Below are 18968 nucleotides of genomic sequence, written 5' to 3'. Positions count from 1 at the left end.
GCAGACATCATAGCGATATGACTGAAAAATTGTTAAAGCAACATTAAAAATCAAAATCACATCAGAATCACTTATACTTTGTACCTGTTGCTCTTTCTTCATGATGTTCATTTGTAGCTAACATGCTTCATAGATGGATATCACCTGACTCTTTTGCTTCTCCAACTCTTGGCTGTATACCTGTCCGCCAATTACAGCTTCTATGTCATGAAGCACAGCTTCAAACTTGTTCCAGTAATCCTCTAAAGCTTTATGACTCATCTTTCCATCTGGGGAATGACCACTGATATGATTCCTATAGGAACGAATTCGCTCCACACTAGCTCCTAGAGATCTGTCCCTTGGTTGATCTAATGGATCATTTCCCCAGCCTGTTGATGGAGCCAGGACTGAGCTGACATTTCTGATTAGAGTATATAACAAGGAAAGATCGAACTGGTCTAATGTTCCTGTCCTTTGCCCCTGGGGATCTGGAAACACCAGCTGACTTTGATCAGGGTTAAGGAGCGGTCTTCCCTGTCTCCTGGTCAGGTTGACTCTATTGGCCAGGATTGCCTGGTAGATGTCTTTGTGTGGTGCAGGAAATTGGGTGCGGAGGACATGTCTCATGGCATCTCCACAAACAGTTACAAGAGCAACACAGAGGCGAGAATGATTCATGTGCTCTGGTGTTATGGGTGTATCAGGATCATGCCCCTAAAGTAAGAAGAAGGTCAATGTTACTAAAAGATTCAATCACTGAACAAACATACTGTAACAATGACAATTCTGATGATCATCACATAAAATGATGATTATAGTATATCAAGTTGGAATGAAAGAATGGGGTTTCTCTTTGACTGCATACATTCAGTGCTTGATGTTAGGAAATGTCTGCAAATCATATTGGATCTGCTTATTTTTCAACAGTGATATACAAAAATAGCATCAGGATGGACTTGCAAGGAGTATCAGGATGGATATTTATGGGAACTCAATGCTAATATCCAAGAAACTATGTGCAGCAAAGATTTATGATACTAGGTTGACAGATATATATATATATATATATATATATATATATATATATATATATATATATATATATATATATATATATAGTTTACTTACAATGAGCATGGACTTTTCCAAAAGACAAACCACTCTTAAACTAGAGTCGGATGTCTTTCATGATATGTCCTCCACTTTTCACCTACCATTTCAAATATGGAGAATCAATTTTTGTAGTGGCAAGAAAGACAATGAGGAAGTGATTTGTTTAAAACTTTCACTTTATATGACATCAATTTACAAGACTCACAGTAAGAAAGGTATACTGACACTCCTTTTATTACATGGTATGAACACACACACTCTCCAAAATTGAAAGGAAAGTCTCTAGATTCCACATCACGTATTTAACTATATGATTTAATGCTATGAATATGATCAAACAGGGTAGAGTCATAAATCATTACAAGCATTATTGTGACAGAATATAAACTCAAATGGAATTGAGGTAAGGGCAAAATGCCGTTTCTTAGCTGTGATAGTGTATGTATGTATGTGTGTATTCATGCATGCATATCTGTATGTATGTATGTGATAGGGTTTGTGTGCACATGTATCTGTGCATGTGACAGTGTATGTATGTGTCAGATAGTGCCTGTAAATGTATGTGTATAGATAAATACTATTTCTTAGCTGTGATTTTGTATGCATCTAGTTTTTCTATGTGTGTGATGTGTCTTAATTTGCATTATAGTGAATGTGTGTGACAGTGTGTAATATTCGTTATGTAACTGTTTTTGTCTGTATCTATGTATGTGTTATAGTGTATGTATAATATAGTGTCTGTAATTATCTGTTTGTGTGTATCTATGTATGTGTGTGACAGTGTAATATATAGTTTATGTAATTATCTGTTTGTGTGTGTGTATGTGATTTGGATTTTTAACGTAGCTTTAACAATTTTTCAGTCCTATCGCTACGATGTCTGCAGTGAGGCAGTTTATAGTGATGTCTAACACTGGGGCATCATGTCTCATGCATGTAGCGTGATGTCCCACCCAGTCACATTATCCTGACACCAGCCCAACCAGTCCTAACACTAACCTCGTAATGCTGAGCACCAAGCGAGGAAGCTGTTAGTACCATTTTTGTAAATCATTGGTATGTCTCGGCTGGGGATCGAACCCACAACCTCCTGCTTCCGAGGCGGACGCTCTATCCTTAGGCCACCGGAGCATTAATTATCTGTTTGTATGTATTTATGTATGTGTGTGATAGTGTATGCGTCTGATAGTATAATATACAGTGTATGTTAAGTATGGAATTGTCTGTTTGTATGTATCTATGTGTGTGATAGTGTATTTGTGTGATATTTTCTGTAAGTGTAAGACAGTTGAAGTCATCAATGTTTGTGCATCTATATATATATATATATATATATATATATATATATATATGGACTATTGTCACCTCATTAATATCTGTACATCTTTTCACATCCTTGAGCTCACGTAATTGCCTTACCAAGTAAAACTAAAACTGGATCAGAAACATGGCCTTTTGAGTGGTAACAAACTCAACCAATCAGATCAAGGCCATTTTTATTTAGTGTACAACTAGATACAATTGGAAGTCTTTTAATGATGGATTTGTGATATTAAGAGTTTTGAGATGACTAACAATGTGGATATACTGGATGTTGGATGGGAACCATTTTCATTTTAAGACCAACTGGATGACCTAAGAAGTCTTTTAATAAATACCACATGACAAGATGGTCACTATAGAAGCCCTTGCTTCCTGTGGATCTGTGATTCTTACCAAGGTTTTCCAAGGCTCCTCCTCAACCAAAGACACATGCATCAGTTGCCATGTATAGCCCATCATGTGCTTAAAAATGGCATTAAGTGCAAATCACCATGGCTGCTATAGAGGATGTCAGATCGCTCAATGACAATTTCATTAAGGACCAAATCAACATCATGACATCATAATAAATCTTCAAGTGAAAACCTGTTGTTGTTGTTGTTGTGGGGTTTAACGCCATTTTTCAGCACACGATAGGCTATATATGGCAGCCAGTATTAATGGTGGAGGAAGAACCCGGGAAAACCCCGGAAAGAACCACCGACCCACGAGAAGCTACTGGCAAGCTTTCTCACATACCCACATTGGCTGAATCTTAGACTCGAACCGACGCAGGCAGAAGTGAGATGGCAGTGATCCGTAACGAAGAGCGCTTTAGACCACTCGGCCACTCGGGGCCCCAGTGAAAACCTGAATAATATTTTCAAGATGGCCTTCATAGCATCCATATTTACATCATTTATATTTAGAACCTACTAGACATTACAAAATGATCTTTCAGTGTCTATAGGGCCATTTATTTAGTTGTAGCAGTGGCAAAATGCAGTGGCAAAATGCTGTGGCAGACACATAAGATATCAGAAGGGTACAATTTTCATTTAGAAACAATCAGACATACAAAGTCATTTAGTAAAATTAAATGTTAATATGACTCTTCAATTAGATGCAATGACAACAATCAAAATAGCTGTCCAAGGGCTACCATTTTCACTTAGGACCAAAAAGACCCTTTGACCAATATGTCTGTAAGTTTAATGCAATCCTTTTACAAGTTTAGGACAAGCGGCAGTGCCAATCTTGTGCTAAAGCACACTAGATGAAGAACACAATATTACTGCATATGCCACTGAGAAAAATTACATTAACTTGGATTTTGCTTCCATTTTATGTTAATGTTATTTAATGACTGCATTACTACACCAATAAAAAGAAGTAAAAACATTGTTTAGTAATTGCGGAGAGTGAGATTTTATAAATCTATCTCCGGTGTATAATGTTACAAATTACAGGTCTGAGCTTGCTTATTGAGAATATGACAATACAGTGAGTGGCAAATTTCTCTGGCCTTGAACCTGACATCAAAACACCATTTAAGTTATTTATCCACAAACTGGGAATTGAAGAAGAAAATCCATTCATAGCTGATGTAAAGGTAAACACCACTGTGGTAACCATATTGCGTTTTAATTGATAACCAATTAGATATCAGAAGAAGACTTTTATTGACAACCTGTATTAATATGGCCAATTGATATGACCACCTCTGGTGTAGAAAAGTAGCAACAACATGATTTTGAAGATAGCTGTTATGATGACCACACTTGATGTTAAAGCAGCACCAATTTCATTTAAGATCAGCTAGAGCTATATGTGTATAAAAATTTTCATGGCAATCTTTCAAGTAATTTACAATGAGGATTAGCCACAAAATGTGGACATTTCAAAACCTTCTGATTGCTGAAATATCAATGTCAAAATGTGAAACTCGACAATATTATTAAATTAAATATAAACATACCTCAGCCTTTGAGGTAAATTTGCTAAAACTGTCACAGTTAAGGTCCAATGATATATTCTAGGATATAGCTGTGGTTTACAATTTTTCTCTCATTACATTGACAAGTACATATTTTAAACAAGAACACTTTCTTACTATCATTTTTATGTTAAATTAATAGTCAGCTAATGGAAATATATATCAATATTTTATTAAAATATACATTTTAAAGTTAATAAAATATACCCCCAAATTGTCACTTTCATGACCAACTTTATGTTTTTATTATGAATACCTGATTCGCTTCACATTTATCTTCAAAGCATTGTCAATGATTTGTCTCAACGTAGACAACATGATCCATTATCTAGTTAAGAGACTGTGTAACCAAATTTTGGGTCAATTCACGTTACTGGTAAGTAGATCATTTGATAAACTGCAATTCAGGTAAATAAAAATAAAGTGGATCACATGATACATAATTAATTGCACAAAATTAGTTTAGGTCAATATTAAATAAGTGTATCGCATGATACATTCCCAATTTCAGAAAGCCTAACTAAAGATTTTTTTAAGGTCATTAAAGCATTAAGTAGAATTCCCATGTTGAGGTCTAAAAACAGGAATGTATTTCATTACATTAATTATCTCCCGTACACTCTGTGTTAAGTCCTAAATAATGGTTATTACACCTGCTCAAGTCATAAGGCAAATATCACATGATATCACATTACATGACGTAATGTTTAAGTTATATTACTACATTTTCCAACTGATCTTTTTCTCCTACAGTGTGATCCGGTGAGGTAATGAAACGTCACCTATGACCTGAGCACATGTACACTGAACAATGAGACAAAACTAAACTAGAGCAGTACATTAGGAGAAGGCAATAATATAATAGTTGTCCCTTACATTTAGTAATATTGAAGAACAACTCACCTCATCTGCAAACCACATCTCAAATGGTGGTGAAAAACAAACCATGCCATCTTCAGAGATACTTTGAGATAGTGGGTACTGTAAACGCAACTCGAATTGTAAGTTCTGACCAAGGTAAGACGTAATCTTGGAGAGATTCAGAGAAATGAACTTTCTAACTCTGGTGCACAACTTTGCATCAGGAGTCTTGACTTCATCGATCACCATCCTCGTTATTCTTGCAAAAACAATATGGTTCCTACAGTGCAAGGTCAACCTGTGGAAAAGGCCAATGTCAAAAACGCAGCAACCACAGAAAATGAGATTTTCTGATGTCTCCTTCTTCTTGGCAACTGGCCAGCGAGCTACACAGGCTGCAATAAGCCTGTGAAATATGGGAGGTGGTAGATACTTCCCCCTAAAGACACAGCACAAGACCGGTGTGCTCACCATGTGTGGATCTTGTTCAGGGGAGATAACGTCTCTGGGAGATTCCTGACGAAGCATACAAGGAGTAAGGAAATAGTTCTCCACCTAAAATTATATATATATATATATATATATATATATATATATATATATATATATATATATATATATAGCATAAGTCTTAAATGTTATGTAGGTAATTTGTCTCTTTTTAATGTATTTTCATTTCTTGTACAACTTATACACTAGTCCTTTAATACTACACATATTCAAGCTTATGTTAATGTCACAGAATCAACATGTATGTAAATTTTACTCAACTGTACTTATCACCATTTAATTGTAAACCGAAATCAATACACTTCAATTGTTTCCTTGGGTTCAGCAATTAATTAGCTTGCCTTTAACTGGATTTCAAGACATATTATTCAATAAATTGGTAAACCAGTATGCTAGTAATTCCATGAAACGTATTTGCCCACATCTTGTGGGGATTCAAAGTACCATAGAATATGGGGCTGTCAATCCAATCAATATCCCCACCCAAAGAAATCAATTTTTAAATTTGAACACAATTAGTTGGAAGAGTGGAGACTGAGGAGGGGTATCAACATGTACACTATCCCTATATTGCTAATGCGACTCACACTGACGAGGACTGTTACTTGTGTGATTCCATCTTTAGACGGGATCCTGGAACAAACACCAGCAAGACCTGACTGAATTAGACCACCCATCAATGAGTTTTTTCATTGTGCCCCTAAGGACCAGGAGAAGGACACCTACCCTCCTGTCAGAGTAATTTCAGGGATCCAAGGGGTCTTGTACTATTTCCCTAAAGAGAGAGGTCTCATAAATTCCTGGGAACAATGAGCTTTCTTTCACTGTGCTCCTAAGGGCTAGGAGAAGGATCCCACCACTCCTGACATCGAGTAGTCTTCCTTTTTTATTAGACTCGAGAAAATCAGAGAAAGATCCCAGTGGAATCCAGAGGACAAAGATCCTTTCAATCTCCCTATATATGTGAGCTGACTCTTGGTGAACTTGTAAACCTAATCACACTAAAGGCAACATATTTGTCATCTATTTATGCATGCACAATATGTACATAAAATGCAGGTGGCATGTGTTTATTATGGCGACTTTTTATGCACCCAATTTCCCCTATCAGCCACTCTACATCATGCTATTATTCCAGCAGAAGAATAATTCGTGAAATGGAAATCAGTACAAAATATACCATAATTATTTTTTTTTTTTTTTTTTTGGGGGGGAGGAATGGTTTAAGACATCAGAGATAAGAAACATTAAAATGAGTGGTGTGAAGTCTCTGGAGGGCATCTTATAGATTTATATCCAATAGTCTTTATTCCACCATCATGTTACCATGTCAAAATATATAAATATGTTGAAAATTTCAGGATGTGAATTGAAAGACAAAACTTACCCTAAAATTTCAGCAACATCCACAAATAATCAGGAGTGTAACATTATTCCTATAGGAATAGCTATTACCACCCTTACATTGCCAGAAGGGTAAAATAATTCCAATATGAATAGCTATTACCTATTTTACACTGCCAGAAGGGTAACATGATGGCAATATGAACAGCTATTATCTACCCTTACACTGCCAGAATAGTAGCAAGATTCCAATAGGAATATCTATTAAATATTTTACTCTGCCTGAAGGGTAACATGATTCCAGTATGAATAGCTATTATCTACCACAACACTGCTAGAGGGGTAACATGATTGCAATATGAATAGCTATTATCTACCATAACAATGAAAGAAGAATAACATGATTGCAATATGAATAGCTATTACCTACCTTTGCACAGCCAGTATGCTAACATGATTACAATATGAAGATCTATTACCTACCCTTACCCTGCCAGAAAGGTCACATGATTCCTGTATGAATAGGTAGAATCAGGTCACGATTAGTACTTCCAGTTCAGTACCCACGAATGTAGTTCTAGTCTATTTTTGAAACATTTTTTCCTCTCTCATTTTGGTGGTGTTAGAAGAGTTTTATTATGCATTTTTGGTAGGGACTTAAAGGTAATTGTTTATTCTTGAGAATATGAACTCAGGGTGTGGTTGTCCGTGTGTATTTCGGCGACAGTGCACAGTGGGTAATAAGACCTTGGTTATGATCCGGAAGCAAAATCTGTGTTCTGTTTACATGCTGCTCTGTTGACAGTCTAGCATCTCAAAAAAGAGCAGGTCAACCTTTGACAAGAACTTCACCATGAAGTCATCTTTGAAGGTAATTTAGATTAACACATGATTTGTAATGATTGTCACAGAGTGCAAAGGTTTCCTTGGGTCATTTTGATACACTGTCAACACAGGCATGTGTTCACGGAGATTTTGTTAGATGTGTGTTTTGACATATAGAGTTCTATATTGGCAAGAGTGACATCACCTCTTTATAGGCATGTGGCTAAACAATGTAAGCTTCTCAACCCTTTGTCAAATCATGATAGCTTATCTCTTACATAAATGACTTATTCCAACTTATAAAAGTGATATAAGCTCTATCAGACTTTTAAGTCCCTTATAAGTTACTTTTACTTTGCATAATGAAATATGATAAATATCTCTCGATATAAACACAGTACAAGTGAAAGCAATATTATGTTATGCTTCATGTACATTTCATTTACAAGTGATCAACAGGATATTTATAGATGGTGAGTAAATAAACTGTAAGATCAGGGACATTTGTCATTCTCTGACAAAATGTGTAATGAAAATACAGCCCCAAGTCCAATTTTTACTCAAAAATACAATCAATGTCCAGTGAAAGGCACATTTAATTTTTGTCAGAACAGTAATGACTTCTCACCATATCTATCAGTTACAGTGAAAGTTGTATGAAAAAAAAAAAATTTCAAAATGTTTTATTGATATTTGTTTTAATATTTAACACCCTTCCTAAAAATTTAAGTAAACGTTCCAACGTTTAAGGATGTTAAAAGTGTCAAAACTGGAATAAAGCAATGTGTGTGTGTGTGTGTGAGTGTATGTGGCAACATGGGAAAATGAGTGAGCATGTCACCATCTCCAACTGAAATATAACTTCCAACTTTGATGGATTTTAAGTGTCAAAACTATAATCAAGCAATGTGTGTGTGAATGGATAGCAAATGGAGCATGAGTGATCATGCCCAACCACCAACCTCTAACTCTGATGGACCTTAAGAGTCAAAAGTAGATGGAGTGTGGATGGCAAAATGGACCTGAGTCTACACGCTGTGGTCACATCTTAAAGCTAAGACTCTTTCTGTATCACTCAAACAATATTATTCAACATTAAATGTTCTATTTTTATGTTATGATGAAATCATACCAACAATATAACATTGGATGCTGATAACTATTTGACAAATGAGAAGTGTTTGAATGGCACGAATCTGGAGCCTGAAACATTACAAGGCCAAGCACTATCATGACATTACAAGGCCAAGCACTATCATAACATTACAAGGCTATGCATTATCATAACATTACAAGGCTAATCACTATCATAACATTACAAGGCCAAGCACTAACATAATATTACAAGGCCAAGCATTATCTTAACATCAAAAGGCTAAAAACTAACAGAACATTGCAAGGCCAGGCAGTATCATAACATTACAAAGCCAAGCACTAACATAACATTACAAGGCCAGAAAATAACATAACATTACAAGTCCAAGTAGTATCATAACATTACAAAACCAAGCACTAACATAACGTTACAAAGCCAAGCACTAACGTAACATTACAAGGCCAAGCACTAACATAATATTACAAGGCCAAGCATTATCATAACATCACAAAGCCAAGCACTATCATAACATTACAAGACCAAGCATTATCATAACATTACAAAGCCAAACACTAGCATAACATTACAAGGCCAAACGCTAACATAACATTACAAGGCCAAGCACTATTATGACATTACAAGGCCGAGCACTATCATAACTTAGATCTCACCATGCATTTTATCCATTTTCTGCTATTTATTTAATGTTTTATGCAACTATTTAATCATGTTACACCACCTTGTTCCCAGTGGTGTTTATGTTTTGTTTTGCTTGCTGTTTGAGCTTTCCAGCATTCACAAATATCTTAGTTTACTCTTGGTGCTTTCCAGCATCATGCATTAAACACAGATATCATAGTTCACTCTGTGTGCTTTCCACCATCAACTAGTATACATGGATATCCTGGTTCACTCTTTGTGCTTTCCAGCATCATACAGTGTACAGATATCCTAGTTCAATTTATCCTATTTCACTCTCTCTCTCTGCTTTCCAGCATCATGAAATAGACACATATATCCTGGATCACTCTGTGATGTTTTCCAGCACATCATGCAGTGTACATAGATACTGTAGTTCACTCTCTGTGCCTTCCATCATCATGCACTATTCACAGATATCCTAGTTCACTCTTTGTGCCTTCCTGCATCATTCACTATACACAGTTATCCTAGTTCACTCTTTGTGCCTTCCTGCATCATGCACTATTCACAGATATCCTAGTTCACTCTTTGTGCCTTCCTGCATCATTCACTATACACAGATATCCTAGTTCACTCTTTGTGCCTTCCTGCATCATGCACTATACACAGATAACCTAGTTCACTCTATGTGCTTTCTAGCATCATGTGGTGTACAGATATCCTAGTTCACTCTTTGTGCCTTCCAGCCTCATGCACTATACACAATATATATCCTGGTTCACTCTATGTGCTTTCTAGCATCATGTGGTGTACAGATATCCTGGTTCACACACTGTGCTTTCCAACACCATGCACTATATCCAGATATCCTGGTTCACACACTGTACTTTCCAACACCATGCACTATACCCAGATATCCTGGGATTCACTTGCTAATGACACAATAAGGACACTATTTATTTGTCAGCTATCTGGTCATATCCTGATTAGATGCATGACTGATGGAGTGTTCATAAATTCAGCAAATCAGAAACACTATCACCTCATTAATAGACGAAGATGTGCCAATAACTAATATCAAAGGTCTTGATCATTTAGGCTTACATATCAAATCTGACCAGAAATGAAACCTCTATTGCATTCACAAGCAAGTATTGATTAACAGACAGTGCAAGACGGATATCATACAAAAGACCATATACTGTATGCTCACTTAGTTTTGCTTGTATAAACTAAAATCACGAGGAAAATGGGAACATTCAATGCTGGAATGATTTAATACAGAAATAAGGAAGGATTGAAAATGTAATGCATGAATTTTGCAAATTCAGTTTATTTTTTTAATCTTATGTCATAAAACTTAAAATGAATTGCCACACAAATGTGCCCCGTGAGAAAGACCCTCAAAGAATTACAAGGCAACATTTAATCCAATCAGTAACTTACAAAACATATACACAGGGTCAAGACAGGATAAACCATAATTCAAGCAGGTGTCATTACAAATATTTAAGTTACTAACATATATGATAAATTTAAGTAATATAAACAAGATGCCCTGCAAATCTGGAATCGCTTCGTTACAAAATGCAACTTTTATATTGGGCCTGACATTGCAGGATGCTTTCTGTGAATTTTGGTTATATTGTATAGTGCAGTTTTAAGGAGATATATTTAGTGAAAATATCTGCACAGTGGCTATATCTGATGCCAGAGGCATCTTTGTATAAACATGAAAACCCTTAATGACGGAATGACACCAAATTTTGCCAGCTATTTACACTTCTGAAGAGAATCTTTTTCATTATTTTTTATTACTTCGTCCACATTTAATGCAAAAACAGGATTAATAATGTAAACATGTGCAATCTCTTCCTGCCTGGATACTTTGTCTACTTCTTTGGAAGTCTTTTCTAATGCTTTCATGAAGACGTTTTTCAAGGTGTTTATATTAACAACTGCCATAGTTATTAATATGTTGGCATTAATCTGTAGCATAAACTCCTAAGTGGGCCTGAGGCTCCTCACATGGCAGACATCTACAAACGAGCCAAATACAAGACCAGTTGGCCAATAAATTGGGATAAGAGGACACATTCGGTGTAAATTTCTTTCAATGTTATATTTTGATAGCAGATTCGCAGAATCTTCTAAAAATTTAAATACTATTGAAATCAAAACATTTTCTCTAAAATTTGGTCAAGTTTTGTTACTTTAAAAAGAAAGATTTCATTAAAAATATCTCCATTTTCTGTAATAGTGACAATATCTGGCATCTTTTAACACCGAAAGCACTCTCCAAAGTGAAGCTTTTGGTAATATTTACTTAAGTTCTGCTATAAAGAAATAATTTAATAATTATATATTTTAAGAATGGTAGCTATGTTTAATGGTGCATAAGCCAATGTCCCATTCTCCACCTTTTTCAGAAGAACATTCCCTTTAAACTTCCAATACGCCATACACAAAAGATCCCAAGAAATAAATATAAATGGTTGTTAATGTTTATATTAGATTCAACTGAATACATTCTAAGCTAATGAATAGTGTTTGTTCATTGCCATAGAAACATAAGGTGATCTATTTCACTAATGGTAGAAATGGCTAACTAATTTTGATTAGCCTTGGCACACACTTGTAACACAGGTTTGATGATCCTTGACAGAAAATATCAAGAAGACAATGTGAAATCTTCAGTGAAAATACTGTTGTATTTATTTCCAAGTTAGGTTACTAGGAAGTAAAAAATACAGACTCATACTTCCAATATCACTTCTTTATAAATGGGAATGGTTTTTCAGGCATGAAGAAATTGAATCGAAGTATGGAAGGCACAAGACAGGAACTAATAATAATAACAGGTGCCAGCATTATCGATGTATTAATATATACAACTTATGATAATTTTCCGTCATTATATACCTTTAACTGATGATTGTGAGTGAGACTATTGCATTATTTGCAACGACCATAACAGTGGACATGGAAAAAAAACAATGTTAACTCACAAAGACCAAAATCATATAATGCTCGAAAACGGAATATTTCTTGCAATGAGGAATATAACCAATGCAGTTAATGGTATTTTTTGACAATTTGTTTCTAAATGACTTCACATTCCAAATAGTAGGGACATTAGAACACAATGTTTCCATTTGTGCAATGAACTTTGGTACAGTCTTTGCTATGTCTGGTAATATCGGAATATATGGAAGCTGACTGACATCCACTGTGGAAACTACAATGGTCAAATCCGATCATACAAACTCTGTTTTGCAGTTTTTGAAGCTTTGGAAAAAAATCTTTATAAATGGCGGCTATATTTGATAACAGACTGGCATAACCTGTATAAATCTGAAGACCCTTCATTCCAGGATGCTCTGTAGCAAAGTAGGTAAAAACTGGTCTGATGGTTTTTGACAAGTTTGAAAGATCAATTGTTGACATACAGATCAAACACCATGCAAAAATGGATGTTGTTAAGCCATACCATAAAGATCATGAGACCTTATGACCAGGTGAACTAAACTCATAAAAGTACTATTGCATTCTTTCTGTCAAGAATGGTTAAAATGTCTGAAGTGTTTTTGAAACATCTAAAATTTAGAACTCTTTATAAATGCCAGCCACTTCTGATGTCAAATTTGTATCTTTTTGTGAACTAATTAAAAGTCAAATATGCCAAGTTATTTTTAATGTTGACATTCTGTGGTTTTTTTTTCTAAGAACTTCTGGCTGTTGCATTACATAGCCAATCTTCATTTTGATTGGATATCATAATCAATGGGATGTCATAATCAATGGGATATCATAATCAATGTTATCTGAATGCTCTTCAAGGTCGAGAGTTTGCTATACATTCTGACCAAGTTATTTCTGTATATTTTGAGAAGTCAATTTGCTTTACTATCTTCTTGTTGATGTTGTTGTGGGGTTTAACGCCATTTTTCAGCACAAGATAGGCTATACATGGCGGCCAGTATTAATGGTGGAGGAAGAACCCGAGAAAACTGCGGAAAGAACCACCGACCCATGAGAAGCTACTGGCAAGCTTTCTCACATACCCACATAGGCCGAACCAAGAACTAAACCCAAGCAGACAGAGGTGAGATGGCAGTGATCCGTAACGGTGTTTACTATCTTGTAATAGTTTTCAAACTGCCAGAAGAAGAATAAGTATTTTTAACATAAAAGATCATAGATATATATGAACACATCTACAACAATGGACTGTGTCCAGCATTGTTAAGAATGATCAGCATAATTGTCATAAATTATAAGATTCTGCATGCCAGACTGCTTTTTGTCAAATTTGGTATAATTCCATGGAGTGATGTTTCAGAAGAATTGCAACTTAACCTGAAATCTGATAATGATTTTAGACATTTCAATCATTTAATGCCAGTGTTGTTCTGTCATTTATTTACCACTGGTGAGAGGTTTATTGTACCTGCTGACATTCAGTTTGTCTCCATCCATGCTATTATTTTTATCATTTGATTGATTGTGACAGTCATCTTTACATATTCTACTAATGACTAAACATCAGTGCCAATAATATTGAATAGCATCAATAACAGAATATCCAGGAACATGTATTTTTCATTATACAGTACAGACTGACTGTAGGGTTAAGGTACACACAACCGATGGGATGAAAATCTATTGATTTAAATTGATAATCATGCTTTGTTGAACATGTTAACTGTATAGCAATATTCATATTCAATAATGTATGTAACTTTTCAATTCCATACTCAAAACAATGGTGAAAGCTAACTTTTAGTTCTCGTCATCAGTAGACTGATGTGATCTCTACTGACTGTCAACATTGCTCGACACAAACACTGTCAGAAACTATGATGGCACGATAAAAATTGCGGTTTATCGTAAACCTACAAAAACTGACCAGTACATTAGGCAAGAAACTTGGGGTGGCCAGAACATTACGTCACAGTGCCAAAGTTGCCATATCTGATCCAACAGATTTAAAACAAAAACTAGACCATGTCAATTCTGCCCTCAAGAGTCAACAAAATAGGACAAAGTAACAATATTCTGAATGACAATTCTGTGGAAAGAAGACCAACTGGAATAATAGTTTCGAAAGGCAATACTGTCCTACCATACGTAAAAGGGACTTCTAAATTCCTGAAGCACATGTTCCAATAACACAAAATTAATGTACATTTCAAACCATACCAAGCCCTAAGACAGATGTTAGTTTATCATAAGGATAAGTCTGTGTGTGTGATTAGGATTTTTAACATAGCTTTAACAATTTTTCAGTCATATTGCTACAATGCCCGCAGTTTGGTAATTTATAGTAATGTCTAGCACTGGGGCATCATGCTGCAGACATGTAGCATGATGTCCCACCCAGTCACATTATCCTGACACCAGGCCAATCAGTCCTAACACTAACCTCTTAATGCTGAGCATCTAGCGAGGCAGCTGTTAGTACCATTTTTGTAAGTCTTTGGTATGACTCGGCAGGTGTTCGAACCCACAACCTCCTGCTTCCAAGGCGGATGCTCTAACCACTAGGCCAACGGAGCGATCAGGATATGTCTGATAAGAGAGATATTTGTGGACCTATCTATTATATTAAGTGAAAAAGAAGAGGGTGAAAGTCAGTGCCATCCCGACCATATTGGGATACTGAAAGAATAAGCTGGCATGAGGTATCACGACACATCCACAATGTTTGCCCGTGGCCATACTATAAACTGGAACTCTGTATAAATCGTAGATCGAGAATAAGCATGGTTAGAGCTGGGGTTTAAAGAACTGATTTACATCTGTGCACACAAAATGACCATGAACAAGGACAGGAACAATCTGTTAACATCTCTCACCATTCCATTGAGCGATGTTGACAGTCAGTAGGGATCTCATCAGTCTGCTGAAGAAGTCCTTAGTGTAAGGATGAGAGCTTCAGGTTAACTTTCTCTATCTTTTCTTTATGTAATTGAAAAGTTAAATAAACTGTCAAATAATAATGCTCCTTTACTGGCCATAAGAATAACAATGCATAGAATATTTCAGAAAGTATTTAACAAAACCCTCACATGAACACGTTCTAATGAAATTATTCAATTGTTTTGAATACTACTTAGAAGTTAAAAATTTCATGAAGGGGGACAACTGCTTTAATCTACTCTCTGAATCACTAATTAGACACTATCAAACTTATGAAGGGGGATAACTGCTTAATATACTCTCATAATCAGATAGTGTTATTTCTTAATATATGTTTGCTGACATTACAAAGTCCAAAAGACCCCACATACAATATATAAACATTCCTATTACTAGAAACAAACATTCTTCTCAGTAACACGTTGTGTACATCATGGCAAATGCAATAAGACATGACATTCATATGAGCCAAACACTTTAGTCGATTAAACAAGAAAATAGGTCAAAGTAACAGCTTCTTCATTAAAATGTGTTGCATTTTCCAAGCTATATTATCTATCTACCAATACTGCATATATATTGTAATAAAGTTGGAGTATGCATATTTGGTTATAGCGCCCAGTTTAAGGAATTTTTAGATTTGTGTGACTAGTTGTGTGATTATTGTAATTCAGCGCAATGGAAATATCCTTAGCCAGAAATAATTAGCCAATTACTAGGAGCAAACGTCACAGAGTGAAGTGTTAGTGAGTTTAAATGATGCCATGGTTAACTAGTAGTGAATTCAGGTCCAAACCAAATGAATGATCTTGGAGTAACATAGTCCATATTAAAATCTAGTGGTGTACATCGGCAGATACTGTTTATGTTGCCTTGGTGGCAAATGGGGTGCAGTTATATTGGTGAAATGTTCCTGGAAATCATACATTGAGTGGCCTAAGGTGGCGGAGTTAAAATAGTTCCCACTGTTAGGGGATACTGTGTATGTCGTTTTCCATGTCTAGCATTAAATGTCACATCTGTACAATATTGGCTATGCAGTGTCACATAAAATTTGAGTTCATAAAATGTAAATATACAAATTTCAAAACAATTTAATCCTTTGCAAACAAAAGTAAACCTGAAGTCATACAAGATAAAAGATAAAAAAGAACGATGTTAGCTATAATTCTTTATATGAAGTAATAGATTTTCATAAAATTGCTGCCAATGTCACCTAAGCAGAACAATAAGATAATGATGGCTTATTTTCAAATTACGTGTATTACACTTATACACATAAATGTATGGTTTGCCCATAGGCAAACTTGCAACACAGGCTAACTGTATCACAAAATGTAATCTTTGGATGTAAGGTTGTATGGTGTGGAACAATGACAGATGCACAAAAGCATGGATGTATGTCAGTACAATGACAAGGAATGGCAGATGAATAGAAAAAAATGGATAAAAGTAAAGATAAAAAATAAATAGTTCAGACAGATGGATTGCAAATCATATATAGGCCTCTACCACACTAGAAGCAGAACTTTGGAAATGGTGAGCTTTGTAAAGAGATTAAGGTAAATGCATCTATTAGTAGTTTTGGAAGTTAAAATACAGGGCAGCAGAGGTTCAATAGTTACAAACACCCAGGCTCTGGATATACTGAAATAATATATTTTCATGTAATTTATGCATTTAACATTTGTTTACATGCTAACCACTTTTCAGCCAATTAATATTTTTAAGCTACTATTTAGGATGTTTATTCATACACATGCAGTGTTTTCATTCTAATATGTCTTTCCATATTAAAAATTTAAGGTTCTAACAACATGGATATTGTGCAAATAAAACAAAAGAAGAAAACTGGAACATTCATATCAACTGACCTTCTCCCCAATCTCACTAAATGACCTCGGCTTGGCAATAATGTTAAATTGTTCCATTATCCGCAAGATGTGATGTTTGTTGGCATGTAGTTCTGGATGTTTCTCCTTTGTCCAGATGGCATCTGTGTTAAAACAAACAAAACTAATTGTAGATCCATCTGAGAAATAATAATAATAAATAGGTCGTGAGATATTTTTAAGAATACATTGATTTAAAACAGAGACATATAATTCCATGTTTTTTTTTTACTGATCAAAGTTATGGCCTACTACTGAACCCATTCCCCATGACATTTTCCTCATATCATGAGCACATGCTTACGTGATATTGTTAACAACAGGCACCCATGCAAAAGGAGAGCCAGATAGGATGGAAGATTTTGACCAAGATCAGTAATGACAAAAAACCTCTGTTATAACACTACTGGTATACATGTATTTATGACTGTGATATGACAAATATGATTACAAATCTATCCACTTTTGCACTGATAAACATTTATGCATTTTTTACTGCCTGCAAATCCACTATCCCCCATTTTTTGTGTTTGGAGTTGCTGGTGGTTTTCGATATCTGCCAACACATTCTCAAACTAAACCATGTTAAATATTTTATCCTCAATAAACACCGATTACAACTGTACTCAAACGTCTTTGTGCTGCTGCGAGAAGTTCTGAAAAAAACCCACATATCTGCAAACAAGCCATGACAATATGATTTTACAGCTCTGCCAATCACACCTGTTGGTTACTACTGATATAGTTCCAACAACAATTCCAGTTGGTGTACCTAAAACATTTGCAGCTCTCCTCTGTCGACATCAGCAACTGTGCGGATGGTAAACTCAGTCCAATATCTTCAGATCTACATTAACACCATGTCAGGCTGTATAATAACCTTAAATATTATAGCAGTCATTTTGTATGATATTAAGTGTACATTCTAAGTAACAATGCCAAATCAACAAGGGCAAGAGCAGTTGGTGAATGATCAAGTGCATGCAGTGCTTCATAAAGATCATCACATAATGACCTGTCCAACTGAGCTTGTATCATTGGATTTGTATGAAACAGTCAATGCCACCCATGGCCTAGGGTTAAGTAATCAACAACTTAAAATAGTGGTGCAAGCCTGTAAGTGTCAAAATACAAAAGATGTTGAGGTATTATCATGTATGCAACCAAATGAATTCAGGGTCCTGTTGATTCTTGATGAATAATGCCAGTTACCAACTTGCGGAAGTATCATTCCTTGAGAGCCTTTAGCTACGAATTCATCCAGGATAAAGACACTTTGGACATGTTCGATTGAAGTTAATGAGCAAATCGAGACTGATTAATGTTGTGGTCTATTGAAAATAATACAGCATAAACTAGACATCTGTATGAGGTTAGTCAATCCAGGTAATAGAAAAGCTCCTCTCAAAATGCTGCCAACCGCTTTTCTGAGGGCCATCCCGGATGTTATAATGACAACTCCTAACATAACTATTTATGCAAA

General features: G+C 35.4%; 1 protein-coding gene across 2 annotated transcripts in view; it reads right to left on the bottom strand.

Annotated features, from left to right (window-relative positions):
* Positions 1 to 18968, bottom strand: part of LOC149771360 (uncharacterized) — a 61584-nt gene that overhangs the window by 11128 nt on the left and 31488 nt on the right. For both annotated transcript variants that reach the window (XR_016418310.1, XM_089948552.1), the window contains exons 5-7: positions 17468 to 17589; positions 5297 to 5809; positions 85 to 696 (exon numbers count right to left, since the gene is read on the bottom strand). Coding sequence is in view for 1 of the 2 variants with exons in the window: in XM_089948552.1 (XP_089804678.1) it covers positions 118 to 696; positions 5297 to 5809; positions 17468 to 17589 (1214 nt within the window). In the remaining variant the exon portion in view is untranslated. The remainder of the gene's footprint in view (positions 1 to 84; positions 697 to 5296; positions 5810 to 17467; positions 17590 to 18968) is intronic.

The sequence above is a fragment of the Sinohyriopsis cumingii genome, unplaced genomic scaffold (genome assembly GCF_028554795.1).
Source record: "Sinohyriopsis cumingii isolate HCF-2022 unplaced genomic scaffold, ASM2855479v2 utg001923l, whole genome shotgun sequence".
Lineage (NCBI taxonomy): Eukaryota > Metazoa > Mollusca > Bivalvia > Unionida > Unionidae > Sinohyriopsis > Sinohyriopsis cumingii.
The sequence above is the reverse complement of the archived record's forward strand: the minus strand, read 5'-3'. Positions and strand labels throughout refer to the sequence as shown.